The sequence below is a fragment of the Agelaius tricolor genome, unplaced genomic scaffold (assembly GCF_023055355.1).
Source record: "Agelaius tricolor isolate 1412-34295 unplaced genomic scaffold, bAgeTri1.0.p SCAF_35, whole genome shotgun sequence".
Lineage (NCBI taxonomy): Eukaryota > Metazoa > Chordata > Aves > Passeriformes > Icteridae > Agelaius > Agelaius tricolor.
Window position 1 is genome coordinate 2,971,453 of NW_027269295.1, and position 24,776 is coordinate 2,996,228.

The window sequence follows — 24,776 nt, forward strand, 5'->3', positions numbered from 1 at the left end:
GTCAGGTTTTTTAAAATGTTTGAGACCAGAGCAGCTCCCCTGTTCACTTTACCCCATGGAGCTGTGTTAGACCACTGCAGGAGCCCCACAAGGCAAGGAGCAAGCACAAGGGCCTGCTCCAGCCACACTGCAGATGACTCAGATTTAATTCCTCCCATTTATCTAGGAGAAGGTCTAAAGAGAAGGAGAAATGCTGTGACCATTCCCATTTCCTCACTGCTACTTTTGCAGTCCCTCTAACCCAGCTCACACAGAGCTCTCACACATCCTGTTCACCACCCACCCTCCTGTGCTGTTCAGTGAGTTATTCCAATCCAAAAATTTGAAGTAAAATGGTCCAAGTGTAAGAAATACACATGTGGAAAAGAGCAACAAGAAAAATGCTTAGGACAGGAGTTACAAATCCTGAGAAAAGAAGAAAAAGGAAAGGGGAAAGAGGAAAGGAGAGGGTCTGTGATACAGAGGTCCCTTTGCCCAAGTGCCTTCAGCACCCAGCTCTCCTCTGCAGGAACATAACTGCAGAAAGCCATTCCCCATATTTCATCACAGTACAAGACATAGCTCAAAGCAATGCTTCAGATTTCCCCAGTTCTGCAGGACAATCCTGCCCTGGAGCAAGCTCCATCATCCACCCTGAGCCACACCTGCCTGTTCCCCCCTCCCAAAGCCAGGCAGCACCCTGGGGAAGCCAAGGCTGCCTGCCCTGGTGCCCTGCACCCACAGAGACAGATCCCAGATCCCAACAGATCCCAGCTCCTGACCCCCCTACACCAGCCTAATTCTCTAAAATATCTGGTCTTTCTGCAAGGTCATATTTTGAAACTTGTTGAAACTTGTTTCTGGTTCAATCTCTCTCTCACCAATGTCATCTCTATTCCATGACCTTCTTAAATCAGCACACTTTATCTCAGTGTTTGCATACAGATGTATAAGACTGTGTGAGCTTTCTGTCAGGTTTTGAGAATCCTTTATAAATCCATTTCTCACAAGTTCTCAAGAAATCCCAGATCCAAACAGATCCCAGCTCCTGACCCTCCTACACCAGCCTAATTCTCTAAAATATCTGATCTTTTTGCAAGGTCATATTTTGAAACTTGTTGAAACTTGTTTCTGGTTTCAGATCCCAGCCCCTGACCCCCCCCAGCAGCCACAACAGGCAAAGGAACCTGCACCCTGCACAGCTCCACACAGTTCAGATGGCCAGCAACCATTTAATCACTCTAATTGTATTACAGGGTACAAGTATGTTTTCCTTTTTATTTTTTTGTTTAGGTTTTAAACAAAACAGTTCAGCTCCTTACTGTGCACCTGCCACTTCACAGACGGCAACTTCCACACCCAAGGGGGCAGGAATCAAATTACCCACATTTCCAAGTCATTAAATTCTGTTTCACTTTCCTCATAGGTAAGCTTAAAAAGAGAGGCTGCATGTAGAGACTGGGAGAGAAACAAACAAAGCTCAGTCAAGTGGTGCTTTTATAAAGATATGCTTAAACAGCAACTTCAGTGTGTGCATCTCAAAAAAGAGCAACATGGTCCTGCAATAGAAGTCAAGTTTCATCTACATTGCCAAGAATTTTCTTTTTGTGGTCCTGTAGTTTGAATAGATGAGGCAAGGTTTTAGAAACCAGTTTAACTAGACTTTAAGAGACCATTAAGCAGATGAGCAAGTGTATATTGTTGAAATATGAATTGGGAAAAAAACTGACATGGAAAAATACAAGCAAGTGCTATTAGAAACACTCTCAGGCATGTATTTCCAATAAGTGTTCTCTATATTTTTTATTTCTTTTTGTTTTTTCTTAAAAGAGTGGCAAGGTCAGGAAGAAGAAGGGCTGATCTATGATCTACAGCAATCTAAGTTTGCAATTTCAGTATTCTGCCAATTTCATCACTGAAGAGAACATTCATAAAAAAAGGGAAGAATCAGCTGACAGTAAATATAGAGAGAAGGATTTATTTTAAAGCACTGTCTGAAATTTTACTAAAAAACCAATCTGACTTGATGCAGTTTAAAGTGATTTTCCACTGGTCCAAAGTGAAATATTTATGTTCCTTGACTGCTGAAAAAACAATGTCTTTCAATGACAAAATGATACAAGAAAAGGAAAAAAGAATCCCCTGCTTTAAATCACCCTCTGCTTTAATCTGTAACTGCTGTTAAGGGGGCATAGGGCAGGACCCAGTTTATGGATTTTGCTACCTAAGTGGGTCCCATGTGCTTCCAGCAGCTGAACACTGAGTCCAGGATCAACCTTGTGCAATGCCCAGCACTAAGCAAAGCCAGCAGCTCAGGACTGCAATCACTCATCACACTTTTGGAAGGTGTTTACTATTTTTCTCTAATAGTGTGTATTCTTATCCAGGCAGACGTTTTTGCTGTGTAATTCAGCTCACAATGGATCTTATGCATTTTCTTTCAAGATGCTGAGTGCTGCATTTTTGAAGGGTAGCAACAATTTGCTTGTGGCTAGAAGGATGACTCTTCTTTAAGTAAAACAGTGACACACCTAAGGCTAGATTTAAAAAAAAGCCGTGTGTAATTATCAGCTTGCTGACACAATAGGTGAAACTGTGTGTCATACTTTATTTGAATTTTTTTTTCACCTTTTCTCTTTGGAGTAGCAATTCTACCTTGAAGAGTTGATTTAGAAAAGGAATGGCCACTATAACTACAAAAGTTTTTAAGGGAAGCCTTGTATAGCATTAATACTTGCTAAAATACCTTGCAGCTTTGTTGGAAAACTAAAATATTACAAACCACAACACCTTACAGCTGTCCATTAACAATTTTCAGCTTCCACCCCGTGTTTCTCTCCATCCCCCCAATTTATCCCCAGCTGAAGTTGTCACAGGTGGCACAGCCACAGCTCTCATTGGTTTTACTACCACAGGCAGAGGGATCTCAAATATTGTCATTTGACACTTTCCTGAAAAGAAAATAATTGGTTTCCAGAAGAGGCTGGAAGCTGAAGGGCACCAGCTTCTTCAGAAACACAACTCCTGCCATAAACATCTCTTCCAGAGGTCCCACCAACAAAGCTTTGTGACCACAAAACTAAATACCACAAACCCTGAAAAATCACAAGGTAAACCTGCATCAAGCCTATGGAGACCAAGACTGCAGCATGGCAGGGGGAAAGGAGGAAATGAAATAGGAAATATATTGTTCAAAGCATCATGAGCACAAGAAAAGTTCTGACAGAGCAGATCAGAATTCTGATAAAGGGAAGGCTTGAACACTAACAATTGGCCTTTTTAAGCTTCTACAAGCAAAAAGCAATCCCAACCTTAAAAGAAACCTTTAAAGTTTTTCAACTCAGAGGATGGAAGCAGAGCTTTTATTTTCACCAAGCTGATGACCAATCTAGAAAAATTATCAGATTTGAACCAGACTTCAGGACAAGTCTGGCCATACCAAGACTAAAGATTTGCAGGCAGTGAGAACATAAATGTAATTCTGCAGAGCTGTTACCACCCTGCCAGAACCATTTGTTACCACTCTGGTCACAGGTGACAATGTGCCTTCACTGCTACCATTAGTGCTGGTTAGATTAAAAACAAGAGCACAAGATTGTATTTACAGCCTCAATTAAAATACAATATTTACAATAATACAATATCATGGGATTATTTCACTGTGCAAATACATCTTCAGGTACCCTCAGTTAAGAATTTCATACAACAGATAATTTAGCATGAACTCAGCTAGAAGTGAATTAAATATGAGCCTTCAAAATACAATATCTCATTAATAACTTACTGTGGCAAATGTCACTGTTGCTAGCATTCCAAAGTGAAGCAGGGCTATCCTAGAGCTTCACCTTCTCTTTCCAAAACTTATCCCAAAACAGGGGATGTTTTAGGCATCACATCCTATCACAGCTTAGAGTCACCAGGCTCCTCTCCTTCACAATCTATGCCAGTGTAGATGAAACATCATCAAAACACCATGAAACGCCTCATGAGAGAAACAAGGCTAAAATGTCTCAGCATTTCTTGTCTGCTCTCTGTGGAAAAAATGGAAGAAAATGGTGCTTGACCTTAAGGAGATGGGCAGCAGGTTCTTAGACAGGAAGGTTTTATCAAGATCTCAAAAAACACCAGGAGCAATTCCACAGGGCAGAGACCTGCTGGGTGAGCCTGCAGTGAAGGACCAGCACTGAAAATGAAACTACAGGGGTGAAAACCAGCAGAGAGCAGCCAGGACACTGTGTCCAGGAATAAAAATGGATTCATTCACAGATTGTCTCAAAGAACTTTAAAAACTGTTTTTAAAGAATAAAGAATAAAGAAATAGTCACATAATCTTTGGGAGCCTGCTGAGCTCAGTAGGTAGCCCTGTGTGGGCAAAGTAGGCTTTTTGGAGGAGATTGAAATAGTTTTGTCAGCAATCTAGAAGCAAGGAAGTCCCTAAAAATTAAAGCATATATCCAGAACCACAGATCACTGCATAGTCCAAACTTCTATTTTTTTTTTTAAAGAAAATACTAAATGACCACTGATAAAACCCTTCTGATGGAGACAAAGCTGCTGTCAATGGCTGTACTAAAAGTGTGCCAAGAAACTGTGAGAAGCCACATTGTGTGTTTGAAGTGCAAGTCACCCGTTCAGAAACCTCAAAATGTCAGCCAGTGTGTGGCCAAGAAAAAGACCAAACAACAAAGAGAGAATCCCACAGGCAAGGAGGAGGGAGAACATGAGACAGGAGAAAAAAGGTAAAACCAGTTTGTATCTGCAAAAATAGCAACAGTATTAAGGGAAAAGTTGCAGCAACTTGTAGTCCACCATTGCAGTAGCACAGATTTGGAAATCTCTTAAAGATTTTACTTTGGAAAGTCTTTTGAAACAGAAACCACGGATTGAAAAAGAACTACACCAGGTACTTCTGTTCACTGCTAAGTGAAATCCTGCACTCTGCTCTATAAAACCACAAGGCATCAAAAGAGGAAAAATCCTCTCATGTATTTGTTAACTTTAACTCAAACACCTTCTTAGTAATAAAACCCCTGCTATTCAAAAGTGCTGTGTTAAGGATTTAGTATTGCCACATAAGGTTCTTACCCCTTTTAGAAACTGGAAGTGGTTTTATCTTCTATTCAAAATAATCTTTGAATTGGAACACTTTAAAAGGAAAATTATAATTTGCATAGAAGTAGAGCTGAGGTATACTTGATTCTTTTAGACTTAACCTGCTCAATTTGGAAGCTGTAAGCTGGTCAATAAAAATATGCTTTATTCTTTGCACAACACCCATCTGACGAAGTCCCACAAATCTTGGATTGTTAGGAACAAGACACAGCTGAAAAAGTAAGAAACAACCTCTTCCTTAAGTTTTCTCATAATACTTCCAGCCCTTTATGACTCCATAAAGCAACTCCTCCATTTTAGAATAGTTTGTTATTTCTGCCTCTACTGAACTAAGGTTCCAAATCTTCTCTTTCTTAAACTTAAATTTCTCTTAAACTCCCTGAGCTGATGTCCCTGAGGTCTCCACAGAGAAGGTGGATCAAGCAGACAGAAGATGACACCCTGCAAAGCCTCCACTGATTTCTCTTATCCATCTTACAGTGAGTTTCTTTGGATTTTCCTTTGAAAATCAGGTGAACAGAGGGAATTGAAGTCATCACACAAAAAGGAAATAGATATGTTTACATCACCACCACCCACCCATACTCAATTCTTTACTTTTAAGCTATTCAGCATATGTGTTAGCAGACACCTTAAGTTTTAATAGACTTAAAAAATGACCTGTATTAGTTTCCTAGCTCAGTTCAAGAGAGAGGGGGAATTGTGGGAAATGGATTTGTAGGAAATTCTCAAAACCTGGCAGGAGGCTCACACTGTGTGCATATGTATGGTAAACCTTGAGATAAGAAATGGTGACTTAGAAATGCCATGGGATAGGACAGGCATTGCTGAGAGAGAAATGGAACTAGAAACAAATTGCAAAGGATGGCCTTGCAAAACAGACTAGATATCATATATAGATATAGATATATCAATAGATATATAGATATATATATAGATATATATAGATATATATATAGATATAGAGAGATATAGATATGTATAGATAGATATCTATCATATCATATATGTGATATAGACATACATATGTAAATATATATGGAGACACAGAACTATGAAAAATGCATTGTAGTAGGCCCCACGAAGAGTAATTTTAGATTATTGGCTTTAAGGCATTTGCAGCATGGTGTGGCAAAAGCTGATAGGCCAAAATGCTTATATTGTATTGTAATTAAGAAATATTATATAGATGTATACATTGATATATATGGAGACATAGAACTATGAAAGATGCATTGTATTAGGACCCACAAAGAGTAATTTCAGATGATTGGCTTTAATGTATGGTGTGGTAAAAGTTGATAGGCCAAGAAACACTTTTAGTGTATTGTAATTAGGCAATAGGATATTGATAGATATGGAGAAAGAAAACTATGAAAGATGCACTGTAGTATGACCCACAAAGAAGAATTCTAGATTATTTGCTTTAAGGTATTTATAGTATGGTGTGGTAAAAGTTGATAGGCCAAGAAACACTTCTAGTGTATTGCAATTAGGAAATGGGATATTGATATATAATGGAGAAAGAAAACTATGAAAGATGCATTGTATTTGGACCCACACAGAGTAATTTCAGATGATTGACTTTAAAGTATTTATAGTATGGTAAAAGCTGATAGGCCAAGAAACACTTATAGTGTATTGTAATTAGGAAATAGTTGGCTTCTGATTGTGATGGCGTGAATTATAACACCTGTATTGTCTCACCCTTCACATGAGACTGAAAACGGAACAAAAGTTTTTAAAACACCTCTCAGTTCCCCCATGCCTGGGTCAGCAAAAGGCTGAATCAGCAGCCTGGGTGGAGGCAGCCCACCTGGAGATGTGGCTGATGAAGGGGATGAGCTCGGCGGGCTCGTAGGCGCGCGCGAAGGCCCAGCACACGTAGCAGGCCGCGTCCCTGACGTTGGAGCCCACGCTGCACGCCCCCCTCTTCTCGTCGTATGTCAGCGCCTTCAGCATCACAGGGACCACTGTTATGGCACAAAAAAATACACAAAAAGCAAATTAGGACCTTCAAGATCATCTTGTTCCACACATGCCATGGGCAAGGACACCTTCCTCTATCCCAGGTGGCTCCAAGCCCCATCCAACCCGGCCTTGGGCACTTCCAGAGGCCTCCCCACCCTCAGAGGGAAGAATTTCTTCCTGGTATCTGACCTAAACCTACTAAATCCATCCCCTCTTGTCCAGTCACTACATGCAGGAGTCAAATATGTTTTTCTACAGATAAAAGAGCTTCCAAAACTGTGGGGGTTCCAGTCGTTGGTTTTTCTGGGTCTGGACTGAAGGCACTTGAGACAGTAATTCATATTAGAACTCAAGTGTTTATTATTTCCTATCAGTAAAACAGTCTCATTACTGTGAGTTCAGCAGCTTTTCATTAGAAGGCACAAAATGGCCAACAATCTCTTGGTACAAGGTCTTTTGAGACTAAACTATCCAATTAAGAACTGACACCTGGATTATTTTCCCTTTTAACCCAATAAGTGATCCCAAAGAGCCCCCAGTGCAGACTTTTCTGCCCAATTACAAAATGCCACCCAAACCCATGGAGAAGTAATCCAGTACAACATCTTGCTTCCATCCACAACATACTAAAAATCCCAAAACCTAAATTTCTCACCAAGTGATTCACCTGCACTACTCTCTATAATCTATTTCACACTTTTGTGGATTCCAGTCTATTCTGGAGTTTAGGAAACTTTCTCCATGGATGAGGGTCAAAGTCAGTGCTGCCCTGGGGGTCAGGGCACCCCAGAGCAGACAGAGAAATATTCCCAGTGCCCTGAGTTTCTACACAAAACCTGTAAGGATAATTCTTTTACACCACACTGCCACAGTTCAAGAAATATGAATGCAGGGCTCCCCAGAGGGTCTTTATTTGGTATCTGCACATCCAGGTAGCAAATCTGAATACATCTCTCTCTAGATGGCACAACTTTATTAAATGACTTATGTCTGCAGAAACAACAGCCTCTTAAAAAAAAAGAAAAATTTCTCTCTCGGTTTTCTTTCTTGTATCAAATTTATCAAATGCATCATTTTCCTTAGAAAATACTTGTCACAAGGTGATCCCATTAACAAGAAATGGGATCACTGAGCTGTATTTCATTAGCAATCTGTGCCTAGATATCCTTGAGTGGATATAATCACAAAATAATTAAAACTTCCATGTGCTGTTCATCACTCTGTGCTGCTGCTTTAAACAAAAAGATAGATACCATGACTGGAGAAGTGAAGTGTTAAAAGGCTGTTTAAATTCATTTTAAGCTGCTAAAGAAAATCAAGCAGTAGATATAGAGATGGGTGAGATTTGAGTAATAGGAGCATAAACACTACAAAGGAGAAAGTGTAATTCCAATTCTGGAACAACCATACAGCAGAGATGGATGGATTGTTGGACATTTCCCAGTTCCTAAAGAAACTGCAATGAAAGTATTTAAAAATGCTGCCTAGCTTGTTTTGAAAATTGCTGCATCAACTGATGAGAAAAATGGAATTTGCTGGTTCTACAGGAACACTCAAGCAGGCGCCAAAGGCAATTTTGCAAAGCTGCAGCACGTTTCCCTCAGTGCAAGCGACCACTCCAGCTCCTTTGGACAGCTGTGGGCACCCTCCCACCTCTGTGCAGGGAAGGAAAAGGGGGAAGGAGGCCCCTCCAGCAGCTCCTCACATTTGGATGGTCCCTGTGAAAGAAAAAAATGTATTTTTGCAGTTGAATGTCCCAAATGCTGGGCACAGCAGCAAATTGTTTGTCAGCGACAGTGGTGATGCTCCGGGATCTGTTGGCCAGGGCAGCTCGAGCTCTCACACCTCTCTGGTGGCTTTTTCCTACATCTGGGACTCACAGCATTGCTCTGTGTGAAAGAAAAAAATGTATTTTTGCAGTTGAATGTCCCAAATGCTGGGCACAGCACCAAATGGTTTGTCAGGGACAGATGCTCCAGGATCTGTTGGCCTCTCCCACACCTCTCTGGTGGCTTTTTCCTACATCTGGGACTCACAGCACTGTCCTTGAGACTGCAAATTCTGGAGACACAGAAAAGGAAGCAAACAGTGGGCACTGGGGAGGTGGGACTAACAGGGGACACAAGGTGAAGTGTGCAGCTCTGGTAATTAGAAACACAAAAACTGATCTAGGGAGCATCTGGTAAAGTTTTGTGTCATCACTGGTTAAATATTTACTGGTGAACTGTAATGAGAAATGCTGAATAAAAACTGCTCCTGACACAAGTGTGTGTGTGTGTGTTCAAAAAAGTGGGTCCAGCATTACATTTCTTGTTGGTTTTTAAGGGTTATAAAAATCCAAAAGAAACACTACCCAGTATTCCAGGTTTCACTTAATTTCTTGCTCTAGAGTTCCTCAAACACCACGCCAAACCTAAAAAATGGTAAAATGCTTTAACCAAACATGAGAGATTTAAAAATCAAAAAAACTTTAGAAAAAATATCTTCCAGAAGAAAATTATGGAAATTTTTTATGGAAATTTTATGGAATTTTATGGAAAATTTTATGGAAATATTAAAAATTTGGTAGGGTCAAGACAAAATTACTGGATTTTTGAAATTCTGAACATGACATTTTTATTGAAAACTAGGAGGCTGGAAGATGCAGCAAGGACAAGATCTGAATTGTTTCTCAACTTTATAGGTTTAACTTTGAAAGTTTAGCTTTAATTTTACAACTCCCCATTTATTTCACAGATCCACAGGTTTGTTTTTTTTTTTAAAAAGCGTGCCACCAAAAGCAGAGGACAAACAATGCCCACTTCAAGCTGATTATTAAAAGAAAATCCACCCGTGCAGGTCTGTGAAGGCTCAAGAAAACACAGTCACCTTTACCTGTAGCCTGAAGGTATCAATAAACACCTGCTGCACCCCACCCTGCCATGCCCAAGAGCGTCACTGCAGTTGCAGCACAGCCCTGTGCTCAAGCCCTGGAAAATAAAGAAACAACTTCTGGCATTACAAACAGGGTTGGGTTGGTTTTTTTTCCTCATACTGGAGACAAGTTGCAAAGATATTTTGCTTTTTAAACGTGGATTTTACACAGTGGGGTGCTCAGTGGAGGTGAGAGACAATAAAAGTCTGGTGAAGGAGGGTAGCCACATTTCTCTTCACAGAGAAAAGCAAAGCACAATTCTTCCCAAGAATATTTCTGGGATTCACATTCTCTCAACCTCAAGGAAACAAAACACCATCACTGTGGGTAAACAATCTCCATATTGCATTCTACTTTTGCACAAACACAGGCACAGCAAATGATAAGAATTGTGTTTTCTTTCTCTGAGGCTGAGAGAATGTGAATCCCAGAAATATTCTTGGGAAGAATTGTGCCTTGCTTGTCTCTGTGAAGAGAAATGTGGCTACAAATGAGCTTGTGGAAGACAACAGATACTAAAAGGTTTCACGTATTTAAATGAAAGATTCTTTACATTATTCCTTTAAAAACATACTTTACACCAACCTCAACTATAACCTGTGTCGTCCAGAGCCCTTTGTCTCTTTAACTCCACTCAGTAAATCGATTTTTTTAATTTAGTGCATTGTTTATTATATAAAATATACAAATACAGCAGTCAAACAAACAACAAAAACCTGTTCCCCAGCCCTAGGCCTTGTCTCCACAAGAAAATTGCCAAATGTCAACTTGACCTTATTTAATTAAAAGCAGATTTTCATTGGATCTGGGGTTAAATAAGAATTGTCCACATTTAGTTTCAAACTAAAATATGCAACTTAAAACTGATTGTCAGTGTTATCTTAGACAAGCATTATGTTTTTATAGGGACTGTTAAAGCAGAGAAGCTGTTTCAATCCGTAAAAAATACTTAGCAAATCCTTCTATTTTAGAATTATATAAGAAAAAGTACTACAAAGTGGACATTTGCTATTCCTGAAGGGAGCACTGTGCACAATGTCACAGCAGGAGCAGCTACAATTAATGAATTAAAGCTTAAACTTAGATACATATTCAACACAAAGAATAGCAATTTTGTTCAAAATTTTCTTCAATGAAAACCAACCCAGTGCAGAAGTGAAGGTTCAGCTTCTTTGTCACCATGTTTAAAAGTTGACATGGTTTAGTTGAGGTGTTGGGGCTGGGTTGGACTCAATGATCTTTAAGATCCCTTCCAACCCAGTGATTCTGTGAATTCTCTGAAAACCACTGCTGCAGATATCTGCAGAGTGTTGTTTCCTAAAAACACAATTCTGGCTCCCACATGTACAGAAAATCAGGTTTGAGACCTCTCACTCCTACAGGGCACCTCTGGAAAGAGGAAGCTCCTAACTGGAACTTCACTAGGGCTGTTCTACTAATATTTACTGGATCAATTTACTGCATGCAAACACCAGAAAGTTCAGGTTAGGCCCATTCCCAGAAATCAATACTTGTTTAAAAATTCTGTCAATCACCTCTGAATTATTCTCATATTCTATATAAGTTGTTGACTCCAGAATCTACTCTTGAAGGGCTCTTTCATGCAGAGGATAAAGCCTCCAGTGGGGAACAGAAAATGAGTGTGCTGTTCTGGCTGTGCAGAGTTCTCTGTGCTGTTTTGGATGTGCAGAGTTCTCTGATCTGTTTTGGATGTGCAGAGTTCTCTGATCTGTTTTGGATGTGCAGAGTTCTCTGTGCTGTTTTGGCTGTGCAGAGTTCTCTGTGCTGTTTTGGATGTGCAGAGTTCTCTGTGCTGTTTTGGATGTGCAGAGTTCTCTGTGCTGTTTTGGATGTGCAAAGCTCTCTGTGCTGTTTTGGCTGTGCAGAGTTCTCTGATCTGTTTTGGATGTGCAGAGTTCCCTGTGCTGTTTTGGATGTGCAGAGTTCCCTGTGCTGTTTTGGCTCTGCAGAGTTCTCTGATCTGTTTTGGCTGTGCAGAGTTCTCTGTGCTGTTTTGGCTGTGCAGAGCTCTCTGTGCTGTTTTGGCTGTGCAAGTTCTCTGTGCTGTTTTGGATGTGCAGAGCTCTCTGTGCTGTTTTGGCTGTGCAGAGTTCTCTGTGCTGTTTTGGATGTGCAGAGCTCTCTGTGCTGTTTTGGCTGTGCAGAGTTCTCTGTGCAGTTTTGGCTGTGCAGAGCTCTCTGTGCTGTTTTGGATGTGCAGAGCTCTCTGTGCTGTTTTGGATGTGCAGAGCTCTCTGTGCTGTTTTGGATGTGCAGAGTTCTCTGTGCTGTTTTGGATGTGCAGAGTTCTCTGTGCTGTTTTGGCTCTGCAGAGCTCTCTGTGCTGTTTTGGATGTGCAGGGTTCTCTGTGTTCCTGTGGGATGATGCTCTGACATCCCATCCCCAAGGGCAAGTGCCTAAAAACCACCCACAGGTGACCTCTCCTCTGCCATTCCTGCCCCCAGGGCTGACCTCATTAGGGTTTTGCCAGGGAAGGAGGAAGAGAGAGGAGCTCCTGCAGGCCAGGAGGGATGTGAGGATGTGAGGAGGGAGCAGCTGAAATCCCTGAAGCTCCTGGATGCCCCCAGAGCTGAGCCCACCAGGGCTGGGCAGAGGCACCTGCACAAACCCAGCACTCTGTGCCCTGGGACTGAAGGGCTGCTCTGTCTGCTGCAACCTCCCTGCAGCCTCTCACTACGTCATGAATTCAGGGAGTCTTTAATTACATGTTCACGTGGTGCTTTTTCCATGGAGCTCTCTGAGGCAGCCCACAGGACAGACCTGCTCCAGGGATGAATCACAGCAGGGCAGCACAGAGGCTGCTGTCTGCCTGGCTGCTCAGGGTGCAAAGCTTGGAATGCAAAGGCTGCCTGTCAGACTGAGAGAAGGGCTGGTGCTTCAGCTGCATGTTGCCCCACAGACTGCTTGATACCAGTCATGGTTCTTAAATGCAGAGTTCAGGAGCTGGACACTGGCTCTGGTTGCCAGGTTCCTCTGCCAGGATTGCCCTGGTGCTGACAGGAGTGAGAGCCCTGGAGTGGGGCCAGGGGCCAAGCAGGAAGCAGCCAGACCTGGATTCCAGCCACTCCATCCCAACTTCCTTACCTAACACAGTCCTAAAAGCTCCAAGCCCCCTGCCTGGCTGGCCTCAGAGCAGCAGCTGAGCCAGGAGAGCTCTGAAACACTGAGCACTCTGTGTTTTGGGACTCTCCTACCAATCACACCCAAAGCCAGAGCAGAGACCTTCTTCACACAGGTGTACATATGACAGAGCTCTGCCTTGACTGAACCAACAGCAAGCTGCAGTTAAAGACATGAAGGAACAGGCTTGTGGAGAAATCCTACTGAGCAAATGAATTACTTACTCTAAAGGAGTATAAAAATTCTGTAAACTCATAACAGTGTGTGTCAGAAAAGAAATATCACCCAAGAAAGCCCAGCCTTAAGGCTAAAGTTGTGCAATACTGAGATAAACCCCATGAAAAAGCCAGAAGCAATTCATTGTCATTTATTCCCTGCTCAATATTTACCCCATCTCCCAGTGCTGCTGGGGGAGGGACCTTTCCTGCTGCAGCTCCAGACACAGCATTTCTTCCTGCTCATACCTGCTGGCTACTGAAAAAATAAAATAAATCTGCACTATTTATAATGCTTCCTTGCTAATTTGAAAACTATTATGGTGACATAGGCATTATAACTTTTTAAAAGGCTCTTTTCAAGACCATGCATCACTTTTAAAGTTCACCTGGGTGTTAGAGAGAAGGAATTCCTCCATAACCAGCCTTTCAGGTTTGGGTGTTCTCTATTTTATAAAGAGTCCACCTAAGACAGGTAGATCTTTTTCTTTTTTTTTTTTTTTCCCCCCACGTCTTCCTGTATCTCTGATGAAAAGCACCTGGAATTTTGCCAAAAGCCTCACAATTAACCACCACTCCAGAACAGACCAACAGACAGTGCAGAAACCTGACTTCTTGATTCATCATCCCTCTCCTCCAACCCTGGCTGCTGCAAGTCCATAACAAACAACTTATTACTCTGGAATATGAAACACAGAAGGTAATCCTTAAAAATTGAGAAAGTAAACAAGTTTAAGAAGCTACATAATCCATTTCCATAAGACTATTCAAATCCTAGTCTCAGTTAAACCTCCTCCTAAAATGCACTGGAAAGCAGCACTGGCTTCACTTTTGTTGGTTTCTTTTCATGAATGGCCCAAGTGAGATTGTACAAGCAAAAATGCCCTTTTTGTCCACTGTGTGTAGAGTTTTTCTACACAAAGGAGACTTTGGGTTTTTTTTAAACTATATCTAGTTATATATAATTATCAGTAATCATCATTCCCTCTACTCCCAGATCAAAAGACAACATACACAGGAATCCAATATTTTCTCCCTAACAGCACATGATTGAGCCTTCTCTGTACCAGGAACAGAAAACTGGTACAGAAAACTGTCCCAGAGCACATATCCATTCTAACCAAATTGACAAGAAAAAATTAACAGAAAATCAACAAGGTTGAAAAGGTAGAAAGACAGAAAATCAACAAGGCACCAGAAGCTGAAGGAATTTTAAAATCACAGATACAGCAGTCACATTTACACAGATACTCCTTTAAAGCTGTAGTATCTGCTACTGAGACTGGCTGAGTCCATTTGAAACCCTTTGACAGCACCAGAGACTTCATTTCATACAAACTTTTCACCAAAAATACACTTGACAATGGGATATCTTTAAAACAGAGAGCAAACATCAGCTGAGAGAAGTTGTTCCTATTTAAACAGTGTTTCCTATTTAAACCAAGTGTTTCCTATTTAAACCAAGAGCTTACCATTAGCACCAATAGTTCACAAATATGTCCCTAAGCCAGGCTCTTTTTGGATACTGGTGATCTCTCTGAAAATGTAAAAAGCATCATGATTTTGTCATGGAATCCCATGATATCTTAACCTGCCAAGTCCCCTGTCAAATGTGCCCCAGGTCCCTCACTAACAGACCTTCAACACTCCCTATTTCCTCCTTACAGTTTCTTCATGCTCCTTTTATTCTGAAGGTAAGTTATGAACTGAAGAAGTTAAAGCTGGTTCTGCACATTTTTCACTCTTTATAACTACTTTTCATTAATTCTGACATTAAAAAAATTAAAATTCCAGATTCAGATCAGTTGTACCAACCCACCAGTACCAGACTCCTGAATGTCCCAATTTCTCTGGATCCCATCAGCATTATTTCCTTCCACTGAAATGCTGATTTTAGTGTTGCCACAGTTTAAAAAGAAGCAAGGGACTATTGGACTATCCCAGTCTATTCCTCATGAATGGGTAAGGGTATTTAAGAAAGCAGGAAGATTAAAAGTAACGTCTTCCTTGCTGGAATCCTCCCAAAATAAGCACAAAGTCACTGAAAGTGTAACCACAGGGCTCTTCCAACCTGCCTTCCCTGGCTTCCTTTTCTTACTCCTCAGTGATGCAAATGTTTTCAAGCTTCACTTTACACAGATGTGATTTTACAGCAGAAACAGGAGCACATCCTGCACAGTGAGCATTATTTCCTGGTGAAGCACTAATATGGATCATATTTGAGACTGGGACTACTCAGAGCTCAGCAAGTCCTTGAGAATGACACCAGAACATTCTTCAGCTCACCACCAAGACGTTAAGAACACCCAGGAAGGTTCATGTTCCTCTACATGACACACCTTATTAGCTAGAAAGTTTATACTGTGCTGTCATCAAGAGAAATTTTAATAACGTCCTTTCACAAGCAAACCAGAAATTCAAGTAAACTAGGATTCTCTTGTTTGTTTAGTATTTATCCCCACCCAATTAAATAAAAAAAACCCTATAAATAATAGTCTGAAGCCTACAAAACCACAAATACAGCAAAAAACAAAAGCTGTGAAATCATAGTGAAACCACACTGAAATGTAGGTTTTTGATTCTAGCATACACTGTAGAGTAAGGAATATTTAGTTTTGAGGTGCTGCAATTCCAACTGTAGAATGGCACACCAATCCATCATCAGATCATGAGATTTTAGTTAACTTCAGGCTATTTTGCTAAAAAGGTTTCTCCCACATGCAAATTAAGCTGCATGATCCCCTCTAATAACAACTGAAATTTTACAGCTGAATAGTGACATGTAACTTTGAATGCAAAACCATAACAGCCAAGCTGAGCATCAGTATTTTTCAATGAAATAAAATAAAACATCAGGTTGTATTTTCTGGTTTATATCCCCCACTTTAAAAATGTATTGAAATACTAAACAACATATATTAATCATATAAATATTTATAAGATTTGGCATGTTTCAGAAAATAACTGAAAGCTAACAATATGTTGAGAGTATTTGTTCTATGCCTCCCTGCTCTCTGGTGAGAGCAGCATCTCAGCAGCCCCATACAGTTATGGGTCAAAGAAAAATGAGTTTATGTACCCTGGCACTGCACATGGCACAACTCAGGTCCTGCTGCTGGATTCTATCAGAAAAACTATCATGGAGACAAGAAAACTGGCTCAGAATCTCTGCTGTAAGCCTTGAAACTAAAGCAGAAAAGGAAAAACTATTTCCATAATTTCCATAATTCCACGAAAATCACCTTTAAAAGAATACATTTAGGAAGAGAATTGTAACCAGAGCACCAGGCAGAAGCTGAAGGTGCATTTTGCATCCCTGTGAGAATGGCTGCCAGGGAGAAGAGTCACCATTCAAACCCTCCCTTATAAACAGCTCATCCCTTTGCCTACAGTCCCAATTCCTGCTCTTTCCCACTTCCCCCAAGATGTTTCACTGCCCAAGGGCAAGGATGAGAACCCAAAGAAAGATCATCCTAGCTCCAGACCAAACAGCACAGGCCACAATAAATATCTAAAAATGGGATCTGCAGTTGCTATTAAATGCTGAGCTTTTATTCTTTTCCCATACAAGTAATTTGCTGCAGTAATCTGAACAAGTGGCTCCCATGCCCAGCACAGTAATCTGCCCAGACCTATCTCTGGAGTCAGGGACTGGATTGTTAGGAAAAACAAAGGCACATTTCAAAGGTGTTATTCAAAAAGCATTAAGACTAATAACTATTCATATGGGATAGAAAAAAATAATTATGAGAATATTGTAGGAGAACCACGTCATGTTTTGGGGCACGGTGAGTTCCAGCAATTACATTCACATCCATTTGCCCCCTTCTGGGAATGGTGTGGAACAACCCAGCCCAAACATGCTGATGCTGAGAGCCCTTTTTCCCTCAGAAATGTCTAATACAAAAATTTTTATTCAAAACATTTTATCATTAAATGGAAGGATTTATCCCATCTTAATCAGAAGGATTTACAAATTGTTCGGTAACTTCTGTTCCAGTGATCCCAGAAAGAAAAAAGGACTTTACTAACTCAAAGCCACAAATGCAGACACAATTAAGGTGATACAGGTGAACATTGCAGTTCCAGGGCACTTCTTGTACGTGGGAAGCTGAGTTTCACCACCTCCATGTGCACCAGTATCCACATTTACCTGGGATCCTGCTGCTCTCTGGAATAACTAATGATCTCACAGATTGCTAAGGCACCTCTGCAAAGACCTGGAAAAAATTCCAGGAAATTATGGAAAACCAGTGGCCATCCCTTGTGAGCAGCACTGGAGTCCTGAGGGGAACCAGCAGGGCCAGTCCTGCATCAGAGCAGAAGGGCAAGAACTCTTTGATTATTGTGGAGGTGCTGAGTGACTGGAACAACACCTGGCACACACTGGAACATCCAGGGAATGCAATTCTGAAGGGGAAAACAGCAATGAGATGAGAGGTGTACCCAGATCAGGGTAAATTTACCCCATCTGCATGTAGATTTTCTGCAGTTGACATTTTGTTTTCTGCTTAGTGCTAAAGCTGAGTGAAAAAATCATATAAAAGCACATACAAGGAAGTTTGTAACATTTAGAGAATGACAGAATTCTGCTGCAGCTGAACAACACTTACTTAATACTGAATTTTAAAAGAACCTAGGATAAAGAAGTATATTCTACACCAAAGAAGATAAAAACCCAAAGCTTCAGTCCCAATTCCCAATTTTTGTATCTCCCACAGAGATACAAAAATCACCACATTTAAAAAAAAAAAAAAAAAGGCAACTTGGTAGAAGCATATCAATAAATCCAAATTTCACTATGTCAGTCCTGGTGCTCTTAATTAATCTGACCTGTACATGAAAGAAGAATTTTCAGGTAAAAGAAAGAAAAATTTTGAGGTAAATGAAAAAGGTGCTACCAGCAGGGACTGGGGTCACTGATGGGACAGGATGTGATCAAGTGAGTTAAAAACAAGTGTGGAAACAACATCACTGCAATCATGATTTAGTATTTCTGCAGGTCTGCACAAACAGGAGTTCTCATCGTCCTGCTCTGGGGTCCACAATGGATCTTCTCCCCCAGATCTGGGTTTTTAATATCATCCAAGCCCCAAGCAAAGGAGAATTTACATGGCTGGGTTTTTTCCTTCCAGTTCTGCTTCACTTGCAGCTGATTTCACTGACCTGAGTGGTAACAGCAGTTCCAGGAAGCAGCTGGGTTTAAAACATTTTCTGTGGGTCACTGCAGCAACTGGACATGACAGCTCCCCTCCAAATACAAGGTCAGGCCATGGGGAAAAGTTAAAAAAAATAAAATCAAAGTTCCAGTTCTCACTGTCTGTTATGCCAGTTCAGTCTGCTCAACTGAGGGAGCCCAACAGCTTCCTCTAGATGCCACAAATTGAAATTTTCTTCCAGAGATGTTTCTGAATAAAGCCTTTCTCCCTTTTTCCCTTAGAAATTTCTAATACACAAAATTTTATTCAAAATATTTTACAACTGAATGGAAGAATTTATCCCATCTTAATCCAAAGGATTTACAAACAACTAGAGAGAAATGTGACAGAAATATTACACCATTTATACTGCTATGCTGCATTATAGAAACATAATAATAAAAAAATAATCAAGGGGGAAAAATAAAACATGCCACAAAAGCCACTCTTCTACCTTAAAATTTGTGATTGCTTATAATTTGAATTTTTTTTTCAAAAATTTACACCAGCCCAGCAAGAAGAAGCATGGTGATATATATATCACTTTTATACTGCTACACTGCATTATAGAAACATAATAATTAAAAAATAATCAAGGGGGAAAAATAAAACATGCCACAAAAGCCACTCTTCTACCTTAAAATTAGTGATTGTTTATAATTTGAATTTTTTTTTTCAAAAAGTTACACCAGCCCAGCAAAAGGAAGCAAGGTGACCTGCATACCCACACAGGGAAGTAGATGTCTGTAAATAATTCCACCAAACCAAAGGCAACACCTTTAAAATTATTTTTAAGACACTGCTTTAAAGTGTCTTAAAAGACTGATTTTCAAGACTTTAAAGACTGATTTTCAAACAAATTTATCCACTTTTTAAACAGGTTTTGTCCTGACAATTCCCTTAATAATTTTCATTCCAAAAAAAATCTTACTTTTGCTAACTATAAAATCCATTTATATATATAAAATATAAAATATAAAATATAAAATATAAAATATAAAATATAAAATACATTTGAAGTTTCAGTAATCTGCAGCTGTCTTATCTACACAGCAGTGGGTGAAACAAGAGGGTTCTCACGTTCAGTTTTGAACAGAAGTTTTAGCATCTCTGGAACATTGGAATTAGTAGGCAAAAGCCCCTTTGCTTATGCATGAACAGGAATGGTTTATAGACAGAGCTACAGGTATCAAAATATTTTCCTTGTGCCAGCCTGTGTGTGAGAGGAAATCATGTCACTGAGCAGCTCAGCCATGTCACCGGTGACTGGCACACGCACCCTGAAATTTGTCATTTACAAACCCTAACCAAAAAACACAATTAAAGCCAGCCCCAGCAGTTAGCAGCGGGGGAGCAGCTGACTTTGCCATTTCCCTGTTGGATTTCCCAGGTCCTGAGCAAACACAGAGCCGTGACAATCAATCCTGCCTGCAGTGACTCCTTTCCCTTTCCAGGACCTGCACGTTGGGCTGTCGATTATAGACAAGCTTTGGCAGGTTCCTGTGGCAAGCGAGCTTGGAGTTAGTTCAGTCCCGCCTTCAGAAAGGAGACTCATGAAGGACAAAAATTTAAATCAAAATGAAGAGGGGGGAGGAAAAAAGAAAAAAAAAAAGAGCAAGAATATTAAAGCTACAAAGGGCATTCAATAAAAAAGTCAGTCTCCAAAAAATGAGCAAAATTATTTTTTAAGCTTCGCTACCCCCTGCGTGCAGTCAGTTCTGCTGCCCACCAGTCACTTGTACAAAACTTAAAATATCCTCAGTGTTAACTCAGCCACTTCTGACCCCACGGTGCAAAAGGAACAGGCACCAGAGCTGAGAGCAAAACTTGGTTGTTGGAGGGCACAGAGCGACGGGAGCTGCCTTCGATAGGAGATGCTGAGGTAATGCTCAATGAGAGCGGTGGACGCAAACAAATGAATCGTAGCTGCAGGCTGGAGTAATATCAGGTGCATCTCTACACCCCGAGGGCTCAACTCCTACACGCTCAGGTCCCTCCCCTGGAACAGCCTCCTGCAGTTTCACTCAGGGCTCAGGCAGAGAACAGGTACTGCTCTCCCAGCAGTGACAGCTCCAGCGCAGCGCCCGCCCGCCAGCTCTCGGACACCCCGGTGCCCGGTGAGTACATTGCTTTACAGAATTTCTTTTCATGAAACCTTGCTGATATTAAGGAGGAAATCGGAGGTGCTCAGTTCCCAGCTGTCCCAGCAGCCAGGGTTACTCCAGCAGGTGCACTCACGGCACCAGTCTCAGCTTTCAGCAGAAATATTCCCCTCTCCTGTTGAAACTTTCAGTCTGAGAGAAAATCTGACTCTTGCAAGTTTTTACAATAATTAACTCTTGTGGGTGCACAGGGTTTTCAGCATCTTTTATTTATTTTTTTGATTTGGGGAGTTTATATATTGCTATATTGCTTTAAATTGCCGTGTTTGCTGTGCCAGCTCTGCTTCCTAGAGTCGTGTCAGGTTCATCTGAAAAGCTTGTGTAAAGATAATGTGCTCCAGCCTTGATTTATTAATTTTTCCAGCTTCTGGAAATTTAGCAGAAAATGGGATCATTTTCTATTTTCTAGTCAATTAGAGTGTATTAAGACATTGATTTATTAACTTGGTATGTAGAGAGATTTTTATTTCCTATCCACGCTGCCTAAGCAAGTAATTTAATCCGTGTTTCAGAGCTTCCTCTCACACTCAGACACGCACACAGAGCAGTTCCCGTGGGTCTGCACCTCACACACACACTGCCCTCCCAGCCCACCCCTCTCACCCCTGCTTCCTCCTAATTAACAATCAGTTGTGTTAAAATTTTATCTTTCAGTTTCAAGGACCTGGAAGTTTAGAAGGGAGGGGTGGTTAATCGCTGGAAAAATCTCAGCTAGAATAAAACTCACAAATCTTGTTCTTGCAACACCCTGGGTAGGTGACAATGGCATGTCCTTGGGTTATGCAATAATGCCACATCACAATATTTTAATTATAGCATGTCCTTCAAAATGTTCCACCCCAGTGAGTCCTCCTGGTCAGAGAGATCCACATCACCAGAAGGAGCCTGCAATAATAATGGGGTGGGCATGAGCAGCTGTTACGTACTTTGCTGAAGTAGTGTCCTAAAAAGAAATGTAATTACTGTCCCTGCTTGTAATAAAAGACATTTTGAAATTTCCTCTTTGATCAACTGGGCATCTTAAACAATTTAAACTACTTAAAACCCTAAAAAAACAACCTGGGCAGATATATATGCACATATCTATTTGTGTGGATGAATACACATGTGCATATGTGTGTATACACTTATCCCCACGGACATTTTTTGTTTATATATTTACACACAATGTTCAACTACATTCCTGTTTTCTGAACCTGCCAACAGGTTAAAGGCAAGGAGGGAGCAACAAGCTGCTTTTAAAAATAGAAGGAAGGAAACTTGGAGCAGTCAGTCTCAGGCTGGAAAGGGCGACAGGTTCGAAAGCCATGAGGAGGTTACTAGTGCCAAAAACAAACAACTAAGATAACCTCAAGTTTAATCAAGATTATCTGAATAACTTGTTTTCAATAAAAATATAAATAAATAACACTCCTGCATTTCAAAACTAGAGAATTATAATAATATAGAACCGTCTGCATTTCTACAAGCAGGTCTACAAGAAATTAATTCTCAATCTAAGAAAAAAAAGTCATGTAAAAATTATCCTGCTTTGGAAGATTTTTTCCCTGTTTTTAAAAGATATCACAAGTGATGGCATTGAAGTTAAAGGAAAAAGCAACTACTTATTTTTATATTTTCTTTCCAATACTAAATTCTAACTTTGGCAGCACAAAACATATATTGTACAGCTGTAAGTAACATTATTTATATAGGGACAGTTTTAATTGGTTACACCTATTTTAAACTATTAATGTCCTTTTTGACTGTGTGATCAAATAGTTTTTATGTTTTTAATGCTAAAATATGTCTCTCTGCCAGACACTCCTGTGAATTAGGGACCAGAGGAAGAATTATCCTACTTGTCTAACTTTAGAAATATTTTATTACTGGCATTTTTAAACCATGAGAAAAAAAGGATTAAATAGTAAAAGAGAGAAAGAAAACATTCACCTGGCTGGCCTGACCTAAGTTTAGGAAAGGTAAACACCCTTTAAAATGAGCTGCTCTCTGCACCTCCCAAGTCGGAGCAGCAGGTTCTGGAGCCATCAAAACAAATTAAATAGAAAGAAATAAAAAGCTGTTGGAATGCTCTCCTGCTGTACCCACGGCAGAGGAGCTCCAAGGCTTGAAATTTCTAACATTAAAACTGCAACAACGCATTTTATCTTGTTAAGAAATGATAGTTAATACTCTGTCTAACAGGAATAACTTGAATCAAAGTTAAATACCAAGTACAAAGTCAGAGGGGGGAGGACAGGACACACAGGAATTTTCATTATGAAGCAAAGGAAAGCTGGAAGAACAAGGAAATCTAATTACCATCCCTTTATTATAAATGCTGCACCTGAATGCAGATTCAGACGTTATCATAAATGCTTCAGCTAAGAAAGCAATGGAGTTTTGACAACAATATCTTTTTTCAAGAATAATTAGTACAAGCACTTCCAAGAAGATATAAAGAATAACAGGTACAAACTGACTTGACCGAGTCCATTACAAACTTTCCATGCTACTTACACATCATTAGTTAAAAATAAGTGCAACAAGCTCACTTAAGGCAGAAGAAAGAGCCCAGTTCCCTATCTCAACCTCTCCTCCTATGTCTCAATATTTCATTTATTTATTTTTTAATGTAAAAGTATTATTTTTACTATTTCAAAGGACTTCTAGCTATTTATTTAAAATATTTTAAAATACAATATATTATTTTTTAAAATTTATTGGACTACCATTTCAGCCATACTCTAATGATGAGACTTTAACATGCTAATGCATTTTTCCTTATTGCTCTTACAGTATCAGTATCCAACTCAACCAACCTCATTAAAACCTGAAAAACAAAAAGCTACTTCTCTAGAAATTCCTTTTTCATTAATCTGAAGCGCATTTAATCACTTGTTAATTTTAGGAAAAAGCTTGATTACTTTTTCTACTTGCAGAGCAGCTTTGCATTTTTAAGGGTGCCTTCACAATAACTATTTTAACAAAATTAATATTTCTATAACATCAGAAACAACATTTAAAACAATTTGCTAGAATTACTGTACCTGATGAGCCAAGCAGCAATTCTGTAGCTTTCCCTTCAGTTTTCATCATGAGTTGCCTGCCATTTTCTGTTAAATAATCTCTGATTTAAGAAATGCAAAACATCTCTACTTGAACTAAAATCTCACAGCACATAATTACCAGCAATTCTTTTCATAAACTTAGTATTTTAATACTCCTAATTCAAACTTCTATGAAAAAAGCTTTTTTTTTAAAAAAAAAATGGAGCTATCTCGTCACTCTTCCAATTAGTATTCCTGTAGTTTCGGGTAACACAATAGATACAGTACGTGGTTTTGCAACAGTCATCATTTTGATAATGATGCTTGTAGTTCATGATGAAATCATCAGTTTTTAGATCTCTGCCATAACACATCCTATAAAATCATGAGAACTTGACTGCGAGAGTTTCTCACGCCTTCAGAATCAGTGAACATAATGGAACAAGCCGGTACAAGCCCTCCCGACTTATCTACCCAGCGAATCACCGGGCTGGATAAAGTATCCACAACCTTCCTTTTTCCAAAGAAAGGCAGATAGATCCTTCCCCTGGAAATCAATTCCTGTCAGACACTTCTCCCCCCGAGTTAACACACTGGGGTGCCTGTGTTAACCACGTGCAATCTGTGAGCAGCAGGAGGATGGGAGGGGTGTTTATCAGGCAGAGGATTCCATTAGTCAGACACTGCAGCGCTCATTTCTCTTAATTGAATTAGGAAGAGGAAGAAAATCGGTGTGGTTTTATCCTTCGAGAGATTGGGCACTTTTGAGGTATCCACTGAGATTGGGCTGTTGGGAAACGCCACAGCAGCGAAGAGAGGGGCTGGTCAGTCTCAGAAAGAGCCCAGTCAGCCGCCCAAGAGCGACCCATGCACCCCACCCTTGTGTCACCACAGCAGGAAATTCCCTCCTCGCTCTCCCGGACCGGCCCAACAGGCTCGCCCCACATCCAGCCCCTGCTGGGACCTGCCTCTTCCCATCCCACCCACTCCACTCCTCTCTCAACAGCTCCACCTGGATTTCTACTTTCATCTTCTCAATGAATGTTCCTCCAGC

At 40.3% G+C, this 24,776-nt stretch overlaps 1 protein-coding gene across 1 annotated transcript in view; it reads right to left on the reverse strand.

The window, feature by feature from the left end:
• Positions 1-24,776, reverse strand: part of TBCD (tubulin folding cofactor D) — a 126,839-nt gene that overhangs the window by 67,498 nt on the left and 34,565 nt on the right. The window contains exon 15 of the mRNA XM_071452934.1: positions 6,908-7,064. Within this exon, the coding sequence (XP_071309035.1) occupies positions 6,908-7,064 (157 nt within the window). The remainder of the gene's footprint in view (positions 1-6,907; positions 7,065-24,776) is intronic.